This window comes from Artemia franciscana, chromosome 6 (genome assembly GCF_032884065.1).
Source record: "Artemia franciscana chromosome 6, ASM3288406v1, whole genome shotgun sequence".
Classification (NCBI taxonomy): domain Eukaryota; kingdom Metazoa; phylum Arthropoda; class Branchiopoda; order Anostraca; family Artemiidae; genus Artemia; species Artemia franciscana.
The window spans coordinates 20,409,278-20,434,012 of NC_088868.1; the positions used below are offsets into that span (position 1 = coordinate 20,409,278).

The 24,735-nt window shown below is 35.4% G+C and overlaps 1 protein-coding gene across 8 annotated transcripts in view; it reads left to right on the forward strand.

The window, feature by feature from the left end:
• LOC136028168 (density-regulated protein homolog) overlaps positions 1-24,735 on the forward strand; it is a 44,114-nt gene that overhangs the window by 16,866 nt on the left and 2,513 nt on the right. For 7 of the 8 annotated variants that reach the window (XM_065705858.1, XM_065705857.1, XM_065705854.1 and 4 more), the window contains exons 5-6: positions 1,910-2,049; positions 5,041-5,165. In XM_065705858.1, coding sequence (XP_065561930.1) covers positions 1,910-2,049; positions 5,041-5,085 — 185 coding nt within the window. In that variant the 3' untranslated portion in view covers positions 5,086-5,165. Of the gene's footprint in view, positions 1-1,909; positions 2,050-5,040; positions 5,166-16,047; positions 16,131-19,431; positions 19,595-24,455; positions 24,593-24,735 lie in introns of those variants that run through there. The other variant, XR_010617755.1, reaches the window with a different exon arrangement.

A 24,735-nucleotide genomic window follows, 5' to 3' on the forward strand; every position in this document is an offset into this window, starting at 1 on the left:
AATATGTTCTGAAATAACTGTGTGGAACCTTAACTAGAGAAGTAGCATATCGAAATAAATTTTTTTTTATTATTTTTGGTCAGAACCTCCTCCCCTCTCTCTTGAGACTGTAAAATATTATTTGGCTTTGTCCTTATGTCTGAGTTTTGTGCATTGAAAGTGTGGCATTCGAAGAAACATGGGGTCATCTTTGAAACAACAGTGTTATGTAGCATCAGAACATATTACACAACGATGTGCGAACTGTGTTATGTAACATGTAAATGGTTGGGTCTTGTCTTAGAAAACTTTCATATTGCTGGTCCCGTAGATTCTGCTGGCTGAGCCAGTTGGTTCCCTTTAAATTATGTCAAAATGGTTGAAATAGTTGAAAATTAGGCATATTTTGAAGCCAACCATGTATTCGGAACGATTTTAATTTACTTGACTGACATAATGGCTTATTTTTATAGTACAAATTCAGGGATCATGATCAAAGCAAGTCTCTAAAGACAACCTCTATCTAGCGGGTGGAGAGAGCCGATTCTCGTATCAAGAACAATTAATTAAGCAACTTGTTCGTGCTGACATAAGATCATCTTTTTGCCTGTTCCAAAGAGTAACATATTTTGTGCCTAGTTTATTAAAATTTAGGTTTCAATTAAGGTTTAACATTTTTTTTTTATTCAGTTTGAAATCTTTTGAAAGCTATCAGATGTTTTTAAGCTGTGTTTATTGGTTTTATGCTAAATATAGTTAGGGCTAGGGTAGAATGCAGAACATAGACTAGCATGATAGAACATATTAGCTGCTCTTTTAATAAATGTGTCTCTTGTATTAACGGCCCAAATTAAACTAAATAAAAAAAAAAAAAAAAAAAAAACATGTAATTTTCCCTTTAGTTTTATTGCTGACTTTTGACTTTATGGTTTTGCTGGGTTTTCTTAAATGGCAATAAACGAAAACGCAGGAAAACGAAAAAAAACAGGAAAAATCAACAGTAACAAACAAAAAAAAAATATCGGCCTTGGCCTCTGCTATGTCTTTGTTGTCCTACGTTTTCTCTTATTGTTATGCTTAGCCAGTGTGGTCTGACAATTTGTAAACATCAAATGGAATTGGTTGTTTTTCCTCAGCAACAAACTTGGGTCCCAGCTCTTCAGTTTCCCGCCTATTTTGTTCTGAAACCCAGTTCTGATTCCAGACCTTTCAGATTCCAGTTCTAAACTTTCTTTAAACTTAAGTATTTTATCTTACTCAGAAAGCATTAAAGTTTATTTTAAGGCTTGTCCGCATAGCTGTTCTTTTGGCCAAGTTCTCTTATTGACATAAATTGCTTTTGAGCTATTTTTAATCTTAGCATATCATATATTTTGTATAGGAAGTTAAGCTGTCCTATTGTAGCTGGATGTTAAGCTGTCCTATTGCAGCTGGATGTTAAGCTATCCTATTGCAGCTGGATGTTAAGCTGTCCTATTGCAGCTGGATGTTGGCTCACTTTTCCTTGTTGTTACCTCCGTATACATATGCCATATTATTTAATAGTGTGTAATAGAAAAATACAAATTTGTGGGTGCACTTGGGTCAGGATCAAATTGCCCCTAGATGAAGTCAGTATTACTGGCCGATTATTTTGGATCAATCCCACATTCAGTCACCATCATCGGATTTTTATCGTTTATATAATCGGACGAGGAAAAAGTGTCCCTCCATATGTTAAATTCTGTCCCTTCCAAGAAGACTTGGTTGTTTTTTTTTAAAAGGGCTATAGTGTTTGCTTTGGTAATTTTCTTTGGTTGTCTACTTAATTGATCTATTTGCGTCAGTGAGTCCGTGATTTAAGAACTCCTATTTTGCAGGTATTAGATAATTACCTTATGTTAAAAGTATTTGAAAAGTAGTTTTCTCTAATCCCTATGAATATTTGTAGGCATTGATCTTAAAGTAGCAGCAAAGTTCTTTGGCACTAAATTTGCCTGTGGTTCTTCGGTTACTGGAGATGATGAGATAGTAATCCAAGGTGACGTTAAGGACGATTTGTTTGACATATTACCTGAAAAATGGTCTGAGGTTAGTAGCATTTTTAACATAATAGGCACGCAGCAAAAAATGATTTTTTTAGTGGAGGGGAATATTCGTCAGAACAGCAGATAAGTTTCGAAAAATGTGAATATTATTGCGTAAAAAAGGAAAAGTAGATGTCGTGGTTGCACCAATAGCCGCAACCTAGTAAAGAACAATCCAAAACACATTTTAACTAGAAGTTTAAAAACGCGTTTAAAAAGAACTGTCAAGTAAAAAAAAAAACATTTAAAGGTGATTCAAGAAGGATATCTATTCTATAGTTTTGTAGAAATGGTAAAAGATAGTCGCGAACCGGAATTTCTTGAAAATTTTGAAAAAAGTTTGAGACCTCTCGAAAGTGATGCAGAATAAAATAGAAAGCACAACGCTGGAATCACCCTTAGGGGTCATAAACTCTTAATCGGATATTTAGAGCTCCCTGTTTTAAAAAAGAAAGTCATTATTTTACATGAGTAGTACCCATGTATCTCCTTTTTATTTATTTTTTTAGTACACAAAGCCTTGGGATCTTGGAGTGACTTACCCGTAGAGCCAAACTGTAATTCCTAGCTAATATTAGTATAGTTTAGTAGACATCATTAGAATGGGTTATTATAGTTTGAGATATTTTACAATTCGTTTTATATTGTCAATGATAAATAGTTAATCTTTTGGTCAATGAGGCATTGTTGCGCCCAATATAGCAATGTTTTCTAAATAAAAGCTCTGTATCAAGAGTACTGTGAACGTTCGAGATTGGTGAATGCCGACATTCACCGGTGAATCTCCGAAATTCCTTTTAGCGTCCCTTGGATTTAGTCAGCCTTGCTGGTCAGCTTTTACTGTTTAATAGAAGTTTTAGTAATGATAGGATAGGTTAGGTTTGGTTACATTGGGTTAGGTTTGATTTTTAACTCATTTCTGATATTTATAACCAAATTCAACCTAATCTAACCCTTCCTAAGCTAACATAACCTAACCTAACTTTAAATTTACCATCATAGCTTGCATAAACCTGAAAAACAGACTCACAAAGCTAATTGAATCGAAGCTTAGAAAAGGGAATTTTGGACATTGACCAGGGAATATCGACAGTAACCAGATTTTGGACATTCACGGTAACATCAACAGCCCAAGTATAACATCCGAATGTTTTTTGGACTGCATGGGGTGTCTTCTGTAAAGAGCTACAAGTCAATAACCAAAAAAGCAAGCATGGATGAAAACAAGTGCTAAAAGTAATTAGAGGAGAGTGTAAGAAAATATATTTTGGGGACAGGGGAGTGCTTACCCCTGTTAAGGGGACTGGGGCTAACTTCAAAATTTCAAATTTGAAGGTTATTTTTATTCTCGGACTTGTTGTCATTGTCAGTGTTGCTTCTTTTCTAATTGCAGATTTCATTTATGATCCAATCTCATCGTCCTTGTCGCTTTTCTTCTAACGTCAGATTTAGTTTTCCATTATTTTTATTTGAAATCTATAGTGATGCTTTATGTCGCATGTCTTCTAGCCGCACATCTCGTTGCGCTTCATTTGCGGGCAATATTACATCAGACATTTTCCACGCCTTTTGCTTTAGCTGTTCGGAGGCATTCCGAATCGTTTTCAAGAAAAAAATATACATAAATAATTAAATAAACAGTTGCTTGTTTAAAGGGAGTATATATATTCGTTATTCTTTAGTTATAAGTCATGAAGGACAAATAAGCAATTTCAATTGAGTTAAGAAATTATGTCGTGAATTTGATTCCTTCTTCCTGTTAATGTATCAAAGAATCATTCATTTTATAGGATTTTTTTTCTCCTGGGACTTGTGATTCTCTATGTCGCTTCTCTTTTAACTGCAGATTTCATTTACGATTCGACATATTCGGTGTAATGCTGGTTATCACATGTCTTCTAGCCAGAGTTCTCGTTTGTCCACCATTTTCATGCATCATTACCCCTGACTTCTATGCCTTTTGCTTTAGCTGTTCCAATTGATTCAAATAATTTTTAATTTCGCCATCTTAGCCCATTGACTCCTAATATGGGCACTGTAGATTTAGACAACCTTTTATTTATGTGTTGGTATATTTTGTAGTTTAGTTCGTATAGAGAGTTCAAAGTATATGTTCAGAGTTCGTTTTTAGACTTAAAAGGTCATGTTGAAAAGTGACAGAGTTTTTGAACTGACATTGGTAATTAAAAGTGCATTATTTTGCTTCGATTTTATTAGATTGTTTCCTCGGTGGGGTTCCTAGACGGGGTTAGGAAAAGATTTTTTGAGAATTATTTTCATTGCATCATCGACAGGAAGGTCCTTTCCCCCTCCAAAGAAAAATTTATAGAGGTATTAGTCGTGACACAGAGTGTACAAGCTCGGGCCAAATAGTGCTGCCTTTATCCCCCCCCCCTATAAGTTTTGCACTCGTTATATTCCCATTGGATATAATATAAGTGTAGAAGAGCTTGTATAACCCTTGAAACTGCTCGACTACGATACTACCTTCTAGCAGAAGCCAGTACTGGCATTGATTCTATTCTGCCATATTCACCGCCACCTTCAGAGAGCCGTTACACCTATGCCCTATAAAATATCTAAAATACGCATTGGCATAATCATTGTTTTATTCTCTAGTTTCAATTCATAGGGTGACAAATCAACAATATCAGTTTAATTAAGAAATTCTGTTGCAAATTCGACTCCTTCTTGGTGGCAACAATCCGTATGTATTTTCTCTAGAAAATATCTAGCAAATTCTCCTCCATTTGTCAGAGCGCCCACTCTTCAGAATCATGCTTGACCGCTGTCATCACTGTAGCTTCTAATATTCTTATCTTGGTTGGCAAACTTATCTTCCTATTCTTCCAAATTATTTTCAACTGCGTTTAAACAGTCATCAACTCTAAATAATCAGCTCTTCAGTTTTGGCTTTTGTGTGCCGAAGACATAGGCAATTTTGGCTTCAAAAAATATATATCTGTTGTTAAATTGTGTGCATTTTTTCTTACAGATTGATGAAGATAACATTGAAGATCTGGGAGAAGTGAAAAGATAAAGTCAGTGGTAATTTTGTGAAGAAGATTTTCTTTTTTTCTGAATATTCGTAAGTGATTAAACAAGTTTATTCATATAAAACTTTGCCATCTTAATAGCCAGTACTTTGTATAGCCCTCATATTTTATCGGTTATATCTTGGCCCGATGTTCTACCTGACATTTTTAGGGGTCACTACTAAAATGAACATAGTAAATAAAAATAACTAGCTCATCAAGCTAGTTCAATACAGGTTTTGTCAGTCATAGTTCTCGCTGTACTTTTTGGTACAGCTTCGGAATTAGCTTCAACTCTAGACAAACGGCTGTGGAAACGAAAACAATTTCCGTTGTGAAAAAAATGACGAAGTGAAATAACCTGTTTTGTTCATCGAATATCGATGTTACCAGGCTCCAGGACAATGATAAAACTATTTTGTCGCTAACAATAATAATCAAGATGAATGCATCTAGTGGTCAGTGGCGCCAATGGGAGGAGGGACATCCATTCCTAGATTTCAGATATGCCCCTTTTTGATATTTCCATTGAACAAAATGAAAAAAAATCCTCCCTCCCCCTACGTTTTTTAGAAATACATTCTCGCCTCCCAACATTTTCATGAGTTGATGCTTCTGTTAATGATCCCGCAGATGCAACTGCAGATTGGTAGAGCAGAACTGGTAATAATTATTAGGGAGAGCAGAACTAACTTGAAACGTTTTTAAATCTGAGGTCTGTGTTTCGATTCAGGATGTCCTTGTGGTTAATTTAATGAACGATTTATGTAATTATAAATGTTCAGATGGTGTTGCATAAAAGAAAAAGGGTTTGGTTTGTTTTTGGTCATATAATAAGCTCTAGAATTCTGACGATTATTTACTAACTGAATCTCAAATTTTCGGGATACTTCCTATATTAAAACTTTCAACAACAACAAAAAAAAACTAAAAAATTCACATAAGTGAAGTTGTCCTTTGCTGGCCTGCGAATTTTTCAATTACTATTTTTTCTTAACGCGTCCTCCATAATAAACAATTGGAGTAGAGATCCTGTAATTCTTTTAACATATGACACGGCTGAAAAAAATGTTAGCGCTTGTTAATTAACATTGACAAAAATTAGAGGCAATGATAGATGAAAACAACATTTTTGTTGCTGATACAAAAAAAAAGTAAATTTAATTTACTGTTCTATGTAACGACAAATTTAAGTTTCAACTAGTATTATTTTATCTTGATGCTAACTACAAATTTACAATATCCTCGAAGAGCAGATGTACATCCTTGACTTTAGATACTTGTTTGCTTTTCATTCTACACAAATTAATGGTCAATTCTAAAATCTTGGTTCAATATGCAATTCTGGCATGTATAGAGGGCATAAATAAATTGTTATTATTATTATTCTGATCATAGTGAAACCCTTTTTCCTTTTTTTATTTTCTACATTGGGGCCACTGTAACTGAATTCTTTTCTCTTGTTTGTATTGAAGCTCCTTTGTATTTTTAATTGCATATAGCTAAAAACAGTAGTACTTCTTAATTTAACTTTAGTCCCAGTTTAAATCTTATATTTAGTCTTAGAATGAAACCTTTGATTTTATTAGAGAGAAAATATTTTACATTTGCCATTTTGATCTGAATCTGTGCTCAAATGGCCAAAAAGATTAGTTATTATTGAAAAAAAAATGCTTTTGTGCAGTATAAGGTTTTATTAACTAGGCTCTTATAGGTAGTATGGTAATAGGTAAGATGCCCTTCAGAAATCCAGGGTTGGATTACTAGAATAGTTTGAATAGGACAAACTTCTGCAAGGGTATCAGTCTTCAAGGTTATCTTTCTTTTTAATATCTTTGTATTGATTTCATCCCCCAATTCCTTTGGAATAAATTCATTTCCTTGTGTGCCGAAGACTGCCTGCGCACTTAGAGCAAGGGAGTTCTCTCCCTTGGAAAAAATGAAAACTCGTTTCCTAATTTTTTTTTGTGCTAGAACCTCTAAAAAAATCCCCTGACCCACCATTGTCCTAGGTACCGTATCTGAGTCCACCTATGTCAGAAACAATATTTAATTAAAGGGGAATTACCGTCGGCTTTCGTATTATTCAAACACAGATATGTGACCACTACAATTTTTTCCCAATGGAGATTTGTAGTTATGTTCATGAAAGCTTAAAGACCTGCACAAATAACTAAGTAGCAAATTGAGGTGAATGTTGTTATCTCATTTTGTACTGAATTTTGTCAAGAACATTATATATTTTTTCTCTTTAGATTATAAAATACCCTTAAAATATATGGGGCCTTGGTCCCTAAGCCCTAATGTTATGTTATTGGAGCAAGCCCTCTATCTGAAACTAACTGTTTAGAGAAGGGGCGACTTGTGTTTGGATATTTGCCGTTGCAGCAAGAAGGGTGTTATTGGACCCTTTTTCATGATTGGTAATAGACTAGCAAAATGTTTTGGAAGTAAGTTAGATTTTTGGTTTAGATGAGAAACCGACCTATAAATTAGGTTAAAAAAAAATTTCCAGCATCTTTGGGTGACACTTTCCAACATTGTAATTGGGTTTTTCTTAAATCTAATCCTCTCCAAAACTTGTCACAGGTGTTGACCTGATAGAGAAAAAACACCGTGGAATCTGAGACGTGACGTACCATTGCACTTTTGACAGATTTTTTTCTGAGAGACAGAGGGGACGAGAAGTTCTTTTAGCACTAGGATCTCTCATTCGATATTCCTTAATGGTTTGCCTGTTCCATCTATAAAAGAAATGACCTTCAGTGTTCGTGGTAGAGGCTGATTGTGTCCAAGTGTGTAGTGTCGGCGATCAAAATCATTGGGTAGTTAACCACTACCAGTTGCCAAAGCTATGTTCGAAGATGTAACCCTGGACTGAATTTACATTGCAAAAAGTCCTGTAAAATCGTTAGATATGTCCAAGCCTTAGGGAATCTTATCTGTCTGGTGGCAGGCCCCTTATTTTTTTACTAGAGACGACATCCCAAACTGATGACCTACGTGTGAACAACTATACAATATATTTTTAAGTACAAATTTTAACTCTTTGAACTAAAGCAAATTCTGCTTGGGACGTTACAGCTTGAAAAGGCGACCTTAAAGCACAGAGCTATGTTTTGAAGCGTATTATAACCATAGAGTTAAATGACCATAGTATCAATAACACCTTAATTTTCTATTGTGTATTTTCAATACAATGTGCACATGATTTTTTTCAATGAATTATGCAAAAAGCAAACAATAATTTTAGAAATAGTTGGATTTGTAAGAGAGACCACTAAATCTCCATCAGGACGCAATGATATGACAAGCAACAAGCGATGAGGAGCCGAACCTTGAAATCTGGTTCTTATTGAACCTGATGGAGCGACTTGGAAGTAATTCAGTCAAAGTGTTCATTGTGAATTTTTGAATTCAACGTGGCATTTTATTTGCGAAATGATTTGGTTACCATTATATGTAAAAAAATAAGCACTTATTCCACTGACGAAAATTCTTAGTGCATACAACAAAATATGGCAAAAATGGAGATTGGAGACCTTTTTGTAAATAACTGCAAAGATTACATTTGATTCTCTAATAAAAACGAGGAAATCAAAGAAATGGAGCTTATTTGTTGCTAAGACAGTGGCATAGAAAAAAGCAAAAGAATACTTCGTTTGTTCAAACACCAATCGTTATCAGCAGTTATGTTTCAAACCACTAAAGAACTGAAATTCCATCAGTGGCCTATTTATGATAGGCCGAAATATAAGCACTTCTTCCACTGACGAAAATTCTTAGTGCATACGACAAAATACGGCAAAAATGGAGATTGGAGACCTTTTTGTTAATAGCTGCAAAGACCACATTGGATGTCTCTAACAAAAACAAGGGAATTAAAGAAACGGAGCTTATTTATCGCTAAGACAGTGAAATAGAAAAAACAAAAGAATATTTCGATTTTACAAACACCAATCATTATCAGCAGTCATGTATCAAACCTCTAAAGAACTGAAATTGCATCAATAGCCTATTTATGATTGTAAGCCTCACTGTCTCGCCGAAGCTGGAATCGAGAACTTCAGTAAACAATTTTCTTTTTCCTAGCTAATTTGGCAGTTGAAAGTTACTTTTCAAAATAATTAAACCATTTGTGATTTAAAAGAATGTAACGAATTTACAATGTTTCCCACTCGGGCCAACTGTTTGTTTTTTAGAAAGTATATACTTTTTTAGGTCTGTTTTTAAATGATTGATGACTAAGTAATTAAAAGGGGTGTAGACTTGTATTTAAACTCTGAAAAAGGACATGAATGATTTGTATGAAGTTCAACAACCTTAGGAGCCTGAGGTCATAACAGCATTTGGCTTACTTGGCAGCAGCCTGCCATTCTTCCCAACTGTATTTTCACAAAACAAACTTCTCATGTGGAGATCATTGCAACTTACCTACTTGTTGTGCATGCATTACTCTACATTAATGGGATTAAAATCCATATTGAATTTGGTTAGCCTTCAAGACAGTATTGTTTTAAATTTTACTTTATAAAGTAAATAAATCGTTCAGTTTTTATCCTCATCACATCAAGATTTACAGCATACATTATCCTTTTGTATTACTTAAGATCTATAAGAATGTTGACCCTACCAGACAAGTTTCCCATTTTTATTTTTATATTTGGGGGGGTGTCTACTTTATCCCCCCTGGATTTACTCCTGCTGTCACCATCCTGGCTGTGTGTGGTAAGGGCTCTGACCCAGGAGGGGGGGGGGTGTCACTGTGAAGCCTAGATAAGAAAATGGTAAAGGGGGTCTTCTGGTGTGTAGGTTTCAAGGAATAAGAATCTAGTGCTGTAACTTTTGTGGCACACACTGCTCATCCCTGATTTCTAGAAGATTTCTTCTCAAAGAGCACTATAGTCTCTCAACACACTTGGTATAGATGTTCATATTCTCTAAGCCAACAAACCCTTTCAGAAGAAGATCCTGGAATATAGGGTATTTCCTTGCTGCTGTGGCTTTAAATACTGTTCTGCATAGTTTTGCATGTTTAGATCATTCTGAAGGATTAGTGGGATGGAATAACACTGCCAGAATAGAAACGAAAAGGATCCAGGAGTCAATGCTCTTAACTACAAGAGCATTAGATTGCTCTCTGTACGTCCTAAACTGCTTGCAATGACCCTCCTTGACAGGTGCTCCTATATACTTCTAAGAAACTGAAGAATTAAACAGAAGTCATGTATGGCTATTCCATGAGGAAACATATTTTCACTCTGCAGCAAGTGATAAAAAGGGTGTAAGAGTTTTGACAGAAGGTATTGATAGGTTTTTTTTTTACTTTGAGGCTACTTTTAACTCTGTAGATAGGAAGTTGCTGTGGATTGTACTCAAAACCAGAATTATTGCTCTCTCTTTAGGCTGTATGAACAAAGCAAGCTGTGTCCAAGTCAACTGGAAATGAAGCCAGCTATTCAGCATTTGAATAGGAATTTGGCAGGGATGTGCTGCAGCTCCTAAACTATTTAACTCCACCATTGACTATGCAATGATGAGGACCACTACACAACTGAACTTCAGCCTGGAGTTAGGTGACAGACTTTTGAGCAGCACTGACTTTGCTGATAACCTGACACTCTCAACAACCACCCTCAAGGAACTTGATGCAGCACCAACAGTCATCAGAGAAGAAGCTAGCAAAATTGAGTCAACATCAGCTGGAGCAAAACGAAAATCATATTTATCAATCCACAATGATCTAAAAAACTCCTCCTGCTGTCAAAGTATGTAAAAACCAAGAAGCAGTTGTGAAGGACTTAATGTTCCTGGGTTCCATTCTGTTAAGTAATAGGTTACTCAAGAGTAATGTCAATACATAAATTGCCAAGGCAACTTTCATCCTGGGGAGACTTAACAAAATTTGGCACAGCCCTGTTGTCATCTTCCTCACAAAGATATTGATATTTAAAACAAACCCAGTCTTAGTGTATGGCACAAAAACTTGACCAACAACTACCACAACTTTGAGGAAGGTGGATGCAACTCAATCCAAAGGATGAAATATAGGGAAAATATTGTTATGATTTTATCAGCAACACCTCTTGTTTCATCCAATCCGAATTTCATTCACTCTGCAAGTTGTGCAATGTACCCTGAGATGGTACAGCCATCTCCTTGGAATGCCAGATGAAGCCCTATGTTGCATCATCTACAGTTTCAACCACATGGGTGCTGGGTGGAAACAACCATGTGGTTGTCTATAAACAAGACTGTCCAGTAGTCTACATCAGCTCCTAACCAAGGCAAGAATAACACCTGAAGATGCACCCATAGGTGCCCTGGAGGAGGATTATGTCTGCTCTCTCAATGCTTGTACTGAAAACGGGACAATTAAGTCAAGCTCTGACAGACTAGAATAGACTCTACTACAGCCATTTTTAATTGTTTTAGTTGGCTTTTATATCTTGGTGTGAGAGGGATAAGGCTTTCTTTGTCCCTTCCAGAGTCTTGCCACCTTCCTGGAGATGGATTAAATAATAATAATAATTTATTTTTGACCCGCTACAAAAAATCAAAACGGAGTACCAATAAAAGAAACAAAACAAACACTACACAAAACAGAAAAAACAAGAAACTAAAGCAAACAAGTAAGGCCTCCGTGGGCGGGCAGATACTTATAAGTAGTATTTTGCCAGCAAGCTCTGTGAGCTTCGACCCAATATCCGGGAAACTATAAATAGATATGAGGCTCCTATTCCTATACCATGGAGGCAGATACAATAGAAAACGGGAAAAACGGAAATAATAAGAACGATTCGAACTGATATCTTTTTTATGAAAAATAGGGTAAATACCAGAAAGAAACAAAACCGAATGATCTGTAAAAACCGAGTATAATTTAGCAAGAGACTTTCTATTGTATCTACCTCGGTTAGCAACAATTTTAGAGTAACTTAATTGGATTTTCTTCTTGCAATCAGCAACAGTGAGAGTCCATAAGGATTTTAGAGTTTTACTAATGTTAATTCCCAGCCACCGAAATGAAGAAACCGACGGGATAGAAAAAGATCCACAGATTAGAGGAGTAGTGATATTTCTATTAAAAGAAAGATATTCACACTTTGAAAGTTAAAGAGAAAGTCCAATCGCATGAAGTTTAGATGCTACTGTTGAAACAGACAAAGAGAGCCCTTTTTTAGTCCTAGTGATCAAAAGAATATCATCCGCATAGGCAAGATAAGAAATATTTACAGAATTGAGGATGCAAATAGGTAGGATAGAAGAAAGGACAGATGATATACAAAGTTTGAAAATAGAGGGGGAGAGGACAGCACCTTGCCGGACCCCACGTCGTATTGGAATTTTACTATCTGAAACCCTCATATCCGTTTTAATCCGCAAAAAGGAATTTGAATACCAATATCTAAGAAGAGAAATTACCGATATGTTGATACCGTGACTAAAAAGGGAAAGGATAGCCTGGGAATGCGTAACAGTGTCAAAGGCTTTGGAGAGATCCAAAGCACATAAATGTAACTCGAATCCCTTTTTAGTAGCCTCAGTAAGAACATTAGCCAAAACTCGATGAGCCTGCTGGCAACCTACCCCAGCTTAAAACCCCTATCTGATTTTCACCAAAATATGCCGAAGAATTAACTGATGGCAGGAGAAGATACTCAAACATTTTGCTTATATTGCAGGAAACCGTTATAGGCCTGTAAGATGCACACTCAGTCGGAATCTTTCCTCTTTTCAGGATTGAAGTAACTGTTCCACACAAACTATTATGATTTCATTTTTTTACTGGCTCTTAATTCCTCCAAATTCCTGAAAGTGAGAGACCTCTCCCTGTTATATTTTCATCAAACCAAGACATATGTCTATTGTGATTACTATGCCCTCACCTCTTACAGGTTTTTTGGTGTCCAACTCAACACTTCAGCACCTCACTGCAGTAGGATCTTTAGTTACACTTGTTCTGTTGCTAATCTGTAATCCTTGTGTGACAGTACTATGCTCTCATAAGTCAATTAAAAAATAAAAACAAACATCATTTATCTATATGCTGTCATGCATGTCTTTCAGGAAACTACCCTTCCTGTCACTGGCAGAGAAGTTTGATTCTTTTAAGATTTTTGTTCTTATGACTAGAATGGATTTTTTTTTACAGGTCCATTGGTTTGTGTGTGATCTTTATAGTCTGGCTGTAAAGTCAAGTTACTGCTGTTGGCAGCATTACATAAGCTCTGTGCACATAAGAATTGAAACTAATAGATAGCATACTAGTAAAATTAAAGAAACAAGTCATACATCTAAATTAAGTAATTTATTAAAAAGTTGATTTCCTTTGCAAGTTCCTTTTTGAGTCTTTAAATGAGCCTTTTAAGTTCAACTTTATTTCGTTCTTTTTACTTAGGTTGTAGCCTAAGTTATTTTACCTATAAAAATAGGCTAAAGACCCATTTGATGCTAAGATGATATTTTAACCAATGTTGTACCTATCTCTAGCAATGGTCACTTTTTGTGTAGTGACAAAAATATGTCATCTTGTGGAACCCTTTTAGGGGGTCAGTATGGAATTTGTGATTAGAGCAATTAGTATATTTGGAAAGAGCACTAAAAGATGCGTTGATTCAATGGGTTTGCAAGTCTAAGGATAAATTCAACCATTTGAGATAGAGGGGCTGGTCTTCATTTGAACCAGAAGTAACTCTATAGATACTGCTTTGATAATTAAAGTTCAATCACCACAAAAAAAAAACATAACCTGATTGGATCCGCTTTCTTTGAAGGAGTTGGGGGGGGGGAGGGCTAATTCTGAAAAATTAGAAAAAATGAGGTATTTTCAACTTACGAAGGAGTGATCGGATCTTATGAAATTTGATTTTTGGAAGGATATCGTATCTCAGAGCTCTTCTTTTAAATCCCGACCGGATCTGGTGACATTGGGGGGAATTGGAGGGACCTAAAATCTTGGAAAACACTTAGAGTGGAGGGATCGGGATGAAACTTGGTAGTAAAAATAATCTTCGGGGGAGGAGGGTTAATTCTGAAAAATAAAAAAATGAGGTATTTTTAAATTACGAAGGAGTTATCGGATCTTAATGAAATTTTATCTTTAGAAAGATATCGTATCTCAGAGCTCTTTTTTTAAATCCCGACTGGATCCGGTGAAGGAGAATTTGGGGGAGTGGGTGGATCCTAAAATCTTGGGAAACGCTTAGAATGGAGGGATCGGGATGAAATTTGTTGGGTAAAATAAGCACAAGTCCTAGATATGGGATTGAAATAACCAGAACGGATCTGCTCTCTTTGGGGGAGTTGGGGGCGGGAGGTTTAATTCTAAAAAATTAGAAAAAATGAGGTATTTGTAACTTACGAACGGGTGATCAGATCTTAATGAAATTTGTTATCTAGTAGGATCTTGTGCTTTAGAACTCTCATTTTAAATCTCGACCAGATCCGGTGACATTGAAGGGAGTTGGAGGGGGAAACCGAAATTCTTGGAAAACGTGAAAATCGAAGTACCCTTAGAGTTAAGAGATCGGGGTGAAACTTGATGGGAAGAATAAGCACAAGTTATAGATACGAGATTGACATAATTGGTACGGATCTGTTCTCTTTGAGGGAGCTAGGGGTTGTTAATTTGGAAAAATCAGAAAAATTGAAGTATTTTTAACTTAAGAACGGGTGACCGGATCTTAGTGAAATTTGAAATTTAGAAGAAACTCATGTCTCAGAGCTTTTATTAAAAATCCCGACCAGATCTTTTGACATTGGGGGATCTTGGAGGGGGAAATTAGAAATCTTGGAAAACGCTTATGAATGTTGTAGATACGTGATTGACGTAGCCAGACTGGATCCACTCTCTTTGGTGGAGTTAAGTGTTGGGGTTCAGTACTTTGGCGAGTTTGGAGCTTCTGGACGTGCTAGGACGATGAAAATTGGTAGGAGTGTCAGGGAGCTACACAAATTGACTTGATAAAATCGTTTTCCCGGATTTGACCATCTGGGGGGCTAAAGGGAGAGGAAAAATTAAAAAAATTGAGGTATTTCTAACTAACGAGTGGGTGATCAGGTCTTAATGAATTTTAATATTTAGAAGGACTTCGTGACTCAGAGCTCTTATTTTAAATTCTGACCGGCGTTAGGCCTCTGATTTTCCTTTTAAAGCAATCTATTGATTCTTAGAACTTTGCTAGAGCTCATACCATATGATCTCTTGGCTCTTTCGACCTCGTCACAAGTGCGATTTGAGCTCTTAGCGCTTGTTCATTATAAAAAACTAATAAATGATATTTTGAATACTTATTCTGTTTGTTTTTTGGGAATAAGCCCTACAATTTGCCCTTAAAATTCATAGTTATATTGTTACCTTCAGATAAAGCAAGACAGAAATTCATAATATAAATTCACCCTTATAGTAGTTTCTTCCAAGAGTATAGAAACAATGCCCCAAAAGCTTTCACGTACCGCTTGCAAGGGTCTCGTATGGTGTTAGTGTTATGCAGCCTATAGCTCGTGAACAACTGTTAGAGAATCAAAATATTAGAGGAAGCGCTGAAATTGCTTTTTCTTGTACTCAACTTCATTAAAAGTTTAGTTGAAGTTTTCTTTGAAAATATAAAGAGAAAGGCTAAATAAAGAGAGAATGTACGCTATAGTACTGAAATATTTCCACATAAAAAAAAAACAACGAAGAAACGGAGCATGGTTATGCAGCAGCAAAGCCAAGCGAAAACAGATGTGTTATAGGAGTGAAAAAATATCTATATTTATAGCATTTTTTGCTTCTTTTTTGCTTTAACTTATAAAAAACGATAGTCTTGAAAAAAAAAAAAAATAAAGAAGGTCGACTATAAAGAAGAGATTAAATTGATTATACTTTCTCTAATAGCACAGTTTATAGTCCAGTCTCATTTTACTTTTTTAATAAGTCCGACAACGTGTTTCTCACTTTAAAATTCCTTGTGTCCTTTCAGGTGAAGTTTTTGACAAAAATCTGGCATCCAAATATATCGTCCGTTACTGGGGCCATTTGTTTAGATATTCTAAAAACTCAATGGTAAGTCTGTAACTATATTTACACAAATTATAGGGTATTTTACTCTAAGAGAGTAAAATATCTTAAGCAAAGGTTTAACCTAATTACTTTCTGAATATGATGGGATTTGGGTCTAGGGAGCTGCTATAGCCTACTCATACCTAAACTCATGTCTGAAACTACCATAACTCCAGGAGGTGGGAGAGGGGGGTGTTATATCTATACCCTAGATATAGTTTAGTATTTTAGTATTGGGCAAATTTGTGCAATCTCTTAAGGTTATGAACAAAGGGTTACAGCTAAACTGGCTCTACCAATGGAGCATACTTCACCATGCTTTTAATTAGAGGATGAAAAATGTATACTATCACTAAGAGTAATAGAATGTATTGCAAGAAACTCGTAAGTTTTTGAAAGCGGCTCTTTAATGAAGATCTCTCCAACAGTCGTATCACATTGTGTTTTGTCTTTTAAGTTTTTAATGATCATTTCTTAGTGGGGTATGGATTTGTATGGTCTATCGAAAAAAAAACAGACTACTTTTCTTGAAACTTATGCCAGTCAACTAATTGTGTTGACTGGAAAAGCCTCAGAAAAACATGAAACAAAAACTGTTTTGCCCGAAAATGAATTCAGAACATTTTTTTTCGGCTAAGACTAGGGCTCAGCCCTGTTACTTGACTTTTGATGTGTAGACCATTCTACATACCAAATTATTTGAGCCGCACAAAAACGGAACCTTTAATTTCCTCGCCAATCAGCTTGAAAATGACATTCATAACTTTGACAACACATTTGAAACTTATTTTGGCTGTGTCGATCTGGAATGCCCAAAAATAAGCGCAATTTTTTTTGTCCCCAAGAGCTTTGCAAATTTCAGTGGATGTATACATTGTCAAGTAGAACTATATTAAAACAAAAGTATTTTGAAGATATATAGACAGATATACAGATATATACAGATATATAGATATATACAGATATATAGATATATACAGATATATAGACAGATACAAAGGGATATCAATGTGAACAAAAGTTATGGGAAAAGATTGTTGCTTTTATTCATTGCGACCAATATTCTATCTTTGATAGGCCAGTAACTACTGGGTATGTGCTCTGGGACAAAAAAAAACATTATGAAAAAATGGTTTTAAAAAGTGGAGTGGATCGACTAAGTCACACCCCAGATTGGACAACGCCATTGTTTTCTACAATCGGCTTGAAACTTTTGCAGTAAGTAGACCGGACAAATCAGACCTCACCGAGAACTATCAATTTAAAAAGAAGATATAGAACTATAAATTACGCTGGTCTGCTTTAAAACTTCTAGCCGTGTAGACACTTCAATTAAAATTTCAGAACCAAAAGTAAGGCAAAAAATTAAGGTAACAAATCTGGTTGTATTGACTCATGACGTCTTATTCTTCTTCTTTTTTTTAAGACATCAAAATCTTTTAAATCTAACAATGGATTAAGATGCATTTATATTATAGTCTGCTTACAAGATGGGGATAAGGATGGTTTCATCCTCAAAGAAGACAAATTCTGCGTGGATTTTCAAGTCTTACAGTCAAAATTTCTCCCCTCCAAATCCATAAATTATTCTGTTTTAAAACTAATGTCAAAAAGTAAAAGCAGAAAGCCATTGGTTACAAAAAAATTTACTGAATGCTCAAACATTGTCTAAAATTTATGTTGCAATCCAGTATTTTTTTTTCCTCAAACAGAAAAACTTTAAAGCGGTTGCAAATACTCTTAGTATTAACCAGTTAAAAATATATAACTCTGAAAACTGAAATGAAATCATTTTTTAAAGACGTTTTCTAAAAAAGCAGCTTTTCAAATATGCGTATTAAAACCCAAGACGAGCAGTAATAAATAATTCGAACCTAAAAAGAATAGAAATTAGTTTCAATGAATAAACGCTGCCCAAAACAAACAGAAATTACCACTAACAAGAATAGGGCTGCTACCTCCTCGGCCTTCTAAGGGTAAGAACGTCACATGGGCTTATCCAAAAACAAAATATATTTTATAAAATTTGACTTTATATTTGTTTATATTGTCGAAAATCAAAAATTGCCAACGTATTCAGAAATTAATGTTATTTTATATTATATATAGTATTAATTAACTGAGTTTCGCTCAGTTAATTAAAAACGCAATAATAGTTTTTGCTTTAAATACGTGTTTACATAATACGGTAGCAATGAGGCATGTTCCATTGCACATATCCCCCGAAATATCAAAATTATTCATAAATTTTTTTTCTAGTTTCTTTAATTCTTTTAGTGGCAAATGAGCGATTTCAATCTCATGAAGAAACCGTGACGTGAATTTGACACCTCCTTCCTGTTTATACTTCGCAGAATCATGCCTTTCATACGATTTATATTCTCCTGGGAGACAGTCAACGATCTTAGCATTAATATTACAAGCCTCTTTGTTCAGCAGAGCGAGAACAAAAAAAATACTTCTTCGATTAAACTACTGCTGGAAATTATATCCTCTGATAAGTGAAATTAATCTTTTACTTATCCCAGTGTTTCTTCGCAGTTTCTGACCAATTCCCCCTCCCCCTTTCCTCCACATGGAAAGTTCTGATAATCAAATCAACTCTTATTTTGTTTGTTTTTTAATATTTAGCACATACTAATAAAAGAAGATAACAAGGAATTTTTTGAATACAACTTAAGCGAATGATTTTGGCTGTTTATCAAACAGACGTTGTCTATGAAATATAATATAAAATAAAGAAAACTAATTTACTAAAAATCTCACCAATAAATAAGTTTATCGATCAAAAATTAGATCAAATAACTGATTAAAAAACAGACTATTCGAATTGATTGACTCCTCCTTATTATGCTCAAGGCCTTGAACCTCCAGGAATCTCTAATTTCAGTCAACTCAAGTTTCAGTCATATCAAGGAGACGGGGAGGGGAAAAGGAATTTTCCAAAAGTCGTGATCTATCTAGATCGCTTTACCAGAAAATGGTAGTATGTCAATTTTCAGAAAGAAAAAAAAAATATTGCACCGTTCTCAAGAAAACTTAGACTTATAATACAATTGTAGTTCGTTTAGTAAATTAGATATTTACTATATTATCATACCATATGATTTTAGTTTTACTATATCGCCTATTCTTTGCATAATGTATCTATTGCTTTAAACCAAAATTGGATAGATGGACAATTGCGACGTGATGAGATGATCAAATTGTGAGAAAAATATATCCTTGGTCAATGGGTCTTCTTTTTTTTCTGTTGTCTTTTCTCCCTTGATCATATTTAATGCCTTTATGCCTTTTTTTCAAGGCTGCATCGATGACAGTCCGGTCAGTGCTTATGAGCATCTAAGCACTACTGGCTTCACCCGAACCGGATGATCCGCTAGATGCCATTGTCGCTGGACAGTATAGACAATCTTATAAAACGTACTTCAAAACGGCCGCACACTGGAATAATATATTTGCTGGTAGTAAGTAGACATTTTTTTTTCTAACGGAGGTTTATAAGTAAAAAAAAAGTTCAAAGTGTGTTTTTTTTTGCAAGAGTCCTCGGTTTTTTTTTTTTTTTTTTTTTTTTATAGGATTTTGACAGTACTTATACCCGCCATTATCAAGTTTTTTTTTCAGTGCGGAACTGACGCTGATGAAACATTATCTAACTCAAATTGCTAGAGAAAATTTGGAACGTTTCAGTAAATGACCATTTACGCTAGAATCGCCAAGTAAGCTAAACAGGGCTGATCTGACTGATCTAAGCTAAAATATGATTCTGGTGGTAAATTCCCTATTCTCAATACGATGTTAAAAAGAACTGGAATGGAATAAAATAATTTTTTGAAATGAAAGTGAAAAGTGATCTAAAACATCGGTAAAATGACCTGCTTATTAGGAGAGCTGCCGTCCGTTCAACCCTCCACTCTTTAGCATAAAGTTCAACTTTATTCCATAATGCTTCAGGGACGAATGCTCTGTTATGAGAGTGATGTTATAAAAAGTTCCCTTATACACAGCGTTTCATGAATAGAAGAGTCTATTATTCACATTTGATCTAAACAGTAAAACTTGCATTTTGGGAGCTGTGACAGGCAGTCAAAAGGAAGCCGATTACTAATCGGCTTCTTTTTTAGTTCTAATGGTCTTCATTTGAATTTTAAATTTAATTCTGGAAAGAGAAGTCACTTAATGATTGGTAGAAATATTGGGGAAATTGTTCGTTTTTGTGCTACTTACTCGATTGACTATGAATATAATAATTTTTTTTTCTTTTATTAACTAATTTTTTCCTATTATATCAGCTTTATAAAGAAATTAATAAAGCATTGTTCTAAAGTACTTCTGACATGATATTGATTGACGAAAATGCTGTGGAAGTCGTGGAACATAAGATCCATTGTTCATACGTTACTCCTGTGTGTAATACATCTATGTGACTTGAAGCCCTAAAAAAGTTTTGGTTCCCGTTTTGGTCTTACAAACCAATGACGTAGCCACCTCTGGTCTAGACAAAACAAAAACAAAAAAATTTCTTTACAAGTACAAAAGATATAAAAAAGTATTTTACAGACAAGCAAGACTAAACTATAGTAGGTAGGAGAGGGGTTAAGCCTGTTTCTTATGATAATAATAATTTATTTATTACCCACTGCACAAAACAATGCGAGGATAGTGGAGTAAAAGAGAGAACACAGGGTTTTTTTTCAAAGTGTCTGTTAATTCCAGGCAATCAAAAGTTATATAGGATTTCTGGACTACCATCGAAGTTTTAGTGTCTCTTTTTAGTTGCATTTTGTTTTTTCTTTATTTTTTTTTCTTTTCTGTCTTTCTTGTTCGAATAGAAGTACGTCAGATGAAAATAACAGGAGTTTGGTTGGTTTAACAAGGTTCAGGAATCGTAAAATAAATAAAAAATAAATAAAGAAAAACATATTTTGACTGTATTAACGTACTGCTAACACAATTTTATTTCAATATTATTATAATTAATTTCTACAGAACTATAATAGTCCCGGAGGGTTAATTAGAGCACAATCCTTCTTGGATTGCGATTTTTCCTTAATGTTTTCTATGAGAGTTTTGTTTCTTATTTTGTCTGATTTATTTATTTTTATTATTATTTTTTTTTTTGACTTCGTTTTAGCTGGGTCTATTCTTTTAATATTTTTTCCGTGCGTCTATTGTTAATAAGGCTCGCTAAAAAGCTGAGTGCTTAGAATAGACAGACCAGCTATGACTCACCGGCCGTACATACGGAGATATTACAGCGGTTAAAGTCTGCAGTGTCCCAGCGAAGAGAGTAAGCCGTTGATTCGGCGCGTAGATGGGTACACAAAGTCTCCCTTCGATGTCGCGGATTGGGTCGGAATCCTGCAGGTGGTTTCTCGTTCTTTTGTATCTTTGATGGAAAACAGCTAAGTTCTTGTATAGCCGTTAACATGTGAATCGTAATATTTTTATCTTTTTTCTTATCTATGCTACATTTTATTATTTTCACCAAGCTATAGTCTCAGATTGTTAATAAGGACGATTAGTACAGGGAGAGCTTCATGTATAGATATCACTGAGATCTTCTGCAAGGAAAGATACAGTTCAGGAAAGCTTAACCCAGGAACTGGATTAAGCTTTAGAATAAGAGCGCCAGCTGCTAGAGTCGGAGAATTCTATTCTTCACTCTGGCCTTGATCATTGGGGATGTGTAGTTGATGAGAGTTGATCAATTCTAGGAATAACCGCTAAAGGCTCAATTTATATAGGTTGTTTTACCTAGATGGTAACAGAGGAGTCTCAGTATCCTCCTTCAGCGATACAATGAAAGCAACAGCGGGTCTGGGACCCTGTGGGCCAAATATTCTGGCACTCATTCCCTGTAGATCGTATACTGTCAAAAGCAGTACTGATAGAAGTTGTAGCACTGCCACAGCCCAAACTACTGGTAGGAGCGGTACCAATAACACAGGTGGCCATGGGCTTGTGGCTCATACAGTAGATTTTTTTTTTTTTTGTAACCTTTCATTTCTTGTATGTTTTGGTGTCCCCATTAGACGGATTTCACTGAAATAGATGAGTGAAAAGTATAGAGCGAATTTAAAACTTGAAACGAGTTGAAATTAGCCTATGTAAGATGTCAAACTTAAAACGTCGAAATTACATTTACATTGCCTGTGCAACGTTACATATTGCTGCAGCTTTTGGTCCATTTAGGTCTGTCAGCAAAGGTCAGGTTGTTTCTTTGCCATCGATTAAACCATCGAGATAAATATCACAAATGGTTTGCCATCTTCATGGACGTCACTCTGAATATTTCTGAATTGATTGCCAAATAATTCAACAGTGATATTAAGAATATTATTAAGATATTAAGATATTAAGTGATAATCATGATATCGAGCACTAGCTGGTTTTGGAGCTCTCATCCACAGTCTTAGATAAACACATGCTGCGAAGATACACACATCTTGCAACCCCTTTTCTTCTTTCTTACTCAAATGAAACTGCCCTCTGAACATCCAAATTTTTAGACCATAGATGACCTTTGACAGCCATCGTGCATGGTGTGTAGCCCCAGATGCTATGAATCGAATTCCCCTCTCAGGAATCGAGTCTAGAAAGATTATAACTAGCTCCAAAAATTCTCTATAATCATCCCTTGGTTGACTTTCTGTAAGATAACCCTTAGCAAACTCAGTGGTACTGTCCTCGATATCTTGAACTGACGTAGATACGGCATCGCTTGACATTCCTCTTTCAAACCTGGATTGATCAACAAACATCCAGTACTGTTGATAACGAGTGAATATTGGAACTTGAGGAGCAAATGTTGATCCAAGACAAAATTGAAATACAGCACCGATGAGCAGCTCCATGACGTGATGCCTGCATGCAAGGGACTAAAGCTCCTTACCAATCTTCTGCTTCAATAGAACACACGCTCCAGCCGGTCGACCAGTGTTGGATCTGGTTGTGTCGAAGCAAATTGCACGGATGTTTTCTGTGATGCACCAGTCTCCTATTGCAGGGTATACAGCTGATGCTTGGGCTTCACCTGTATCACTGGTCAGTTTTGCAACTGTCAATAACTGGGAGACCCCTTTTCCTGAAACTATGACGGGTAGTCGATCAATTTGCTCTTTGCTTGTTAAGCCAGCATTGAGCTTGCCATCCCAGTAAACTACTAGTGGTACGTTACCTTGAAACCCGGCTTTCAAGACGACTGACTCTACGGACCGGTTTTTCATTCTTAATCGACGAATTTAGTTACGATTAAGAGCTAGATCAGTGATGTTATGTCCTAAACTTTTGGCAGTTTCACTAATAACGAACATTGCTTTACGGTCAGATATTTTGGTTCTGTCTAACATTGCTGTAAGTTGTGGAGTTATAACTACTTTTCTACCTCTCTGTCTATTTTCTTGTGTTGGTCCTGTCTTGCAGCTCACAGTATCATCATCACTATTGTCTGTATCTTCTTCATCACTGCTAGATGACAATATTATATCCATCATTTTGCTGTCATTTTGCCCCTTTTCTCTTTCTTCGGTGGTTTGTTGTCTCGCTAATGTCTTTTCTAGCCTTTTTACAACTTGTTTCTCCTTTCTGGCTAATTTTTCATCCCTACCAACCGTTTTCTACCTTTTTCTCTTTGAGCCTGTAAAAACTGTTTATCTTCTTTTATTTTCATTATGTTCATGGCGTTCGCGTGAGCGATGTCAAAAAGGTTGTCCAGCTTACATAGAAACTCTGCTTCTCTTGATTGTTGTTTAACTGACTGCCTACCTTTATTCTTTTTCAATAAGCACCATCCTTCAAATAGCTTCTCTAGTTTAGTTTGACAATTCTGCACATCTCTAGTTGGAATCCTGGCTTTATACCTAAATGTAGCTATTTCTTTGATAGTTGAAGTCAAAGATTGTCTAATTGTTTCACCCTTTTCCAGGTGGTTATGTAGAAATAGACCAAGTGCCATATGTATGGATGGTAATTTACTTCTATTTAATACAGTCACAGTGCTGCCAAGAAGATAGACTCGCGTCTGAGACCTGGTTGATGACGTCATTGAAAAAATTAAAGTCACTACTGCAAAAAAATGTAACCCTTATATCAACGAAAGAAAAAGCTTTAGTCTTAAGTAAATAGAGAAGTAAAAATTGTTAGATAGTTTATGGCGTTGTCCTATTTGTTTAGAAAATTATCTAGTGAAATTAGTACAACAACACAGAATCCGAGAAGCAAGGCTAAACGTCGTGAGTAGTCATGAGTGTTTTGCTTTGCTTAATCAGTTTACTAATAATTATTGGTATATTATAATTTGAAGAACAATCTTTTATTCTGTTCCAGGTCCATATAATGTCCCCGATTATGATAAAATGGTGAAACAACTCGTTAATATGAAGGTAGAAGAGCATGTTGCAAGGGTTACCCTGTCATCATACTCGTGGAATGTAGATGAAGCCACTAAAAAAATTTTTTCATAGGTATTATTTGTTTTTGTTGTTATTATCTTTTTTTGTAAAATAGCCAACGTCATATTCTGCGAAAACGATCCTTGCGAATAATTTTTGATTTGTATTTGAAAAGATGTGTGCTTTGTATTTGAATACTTTTAAAATGACAAAGT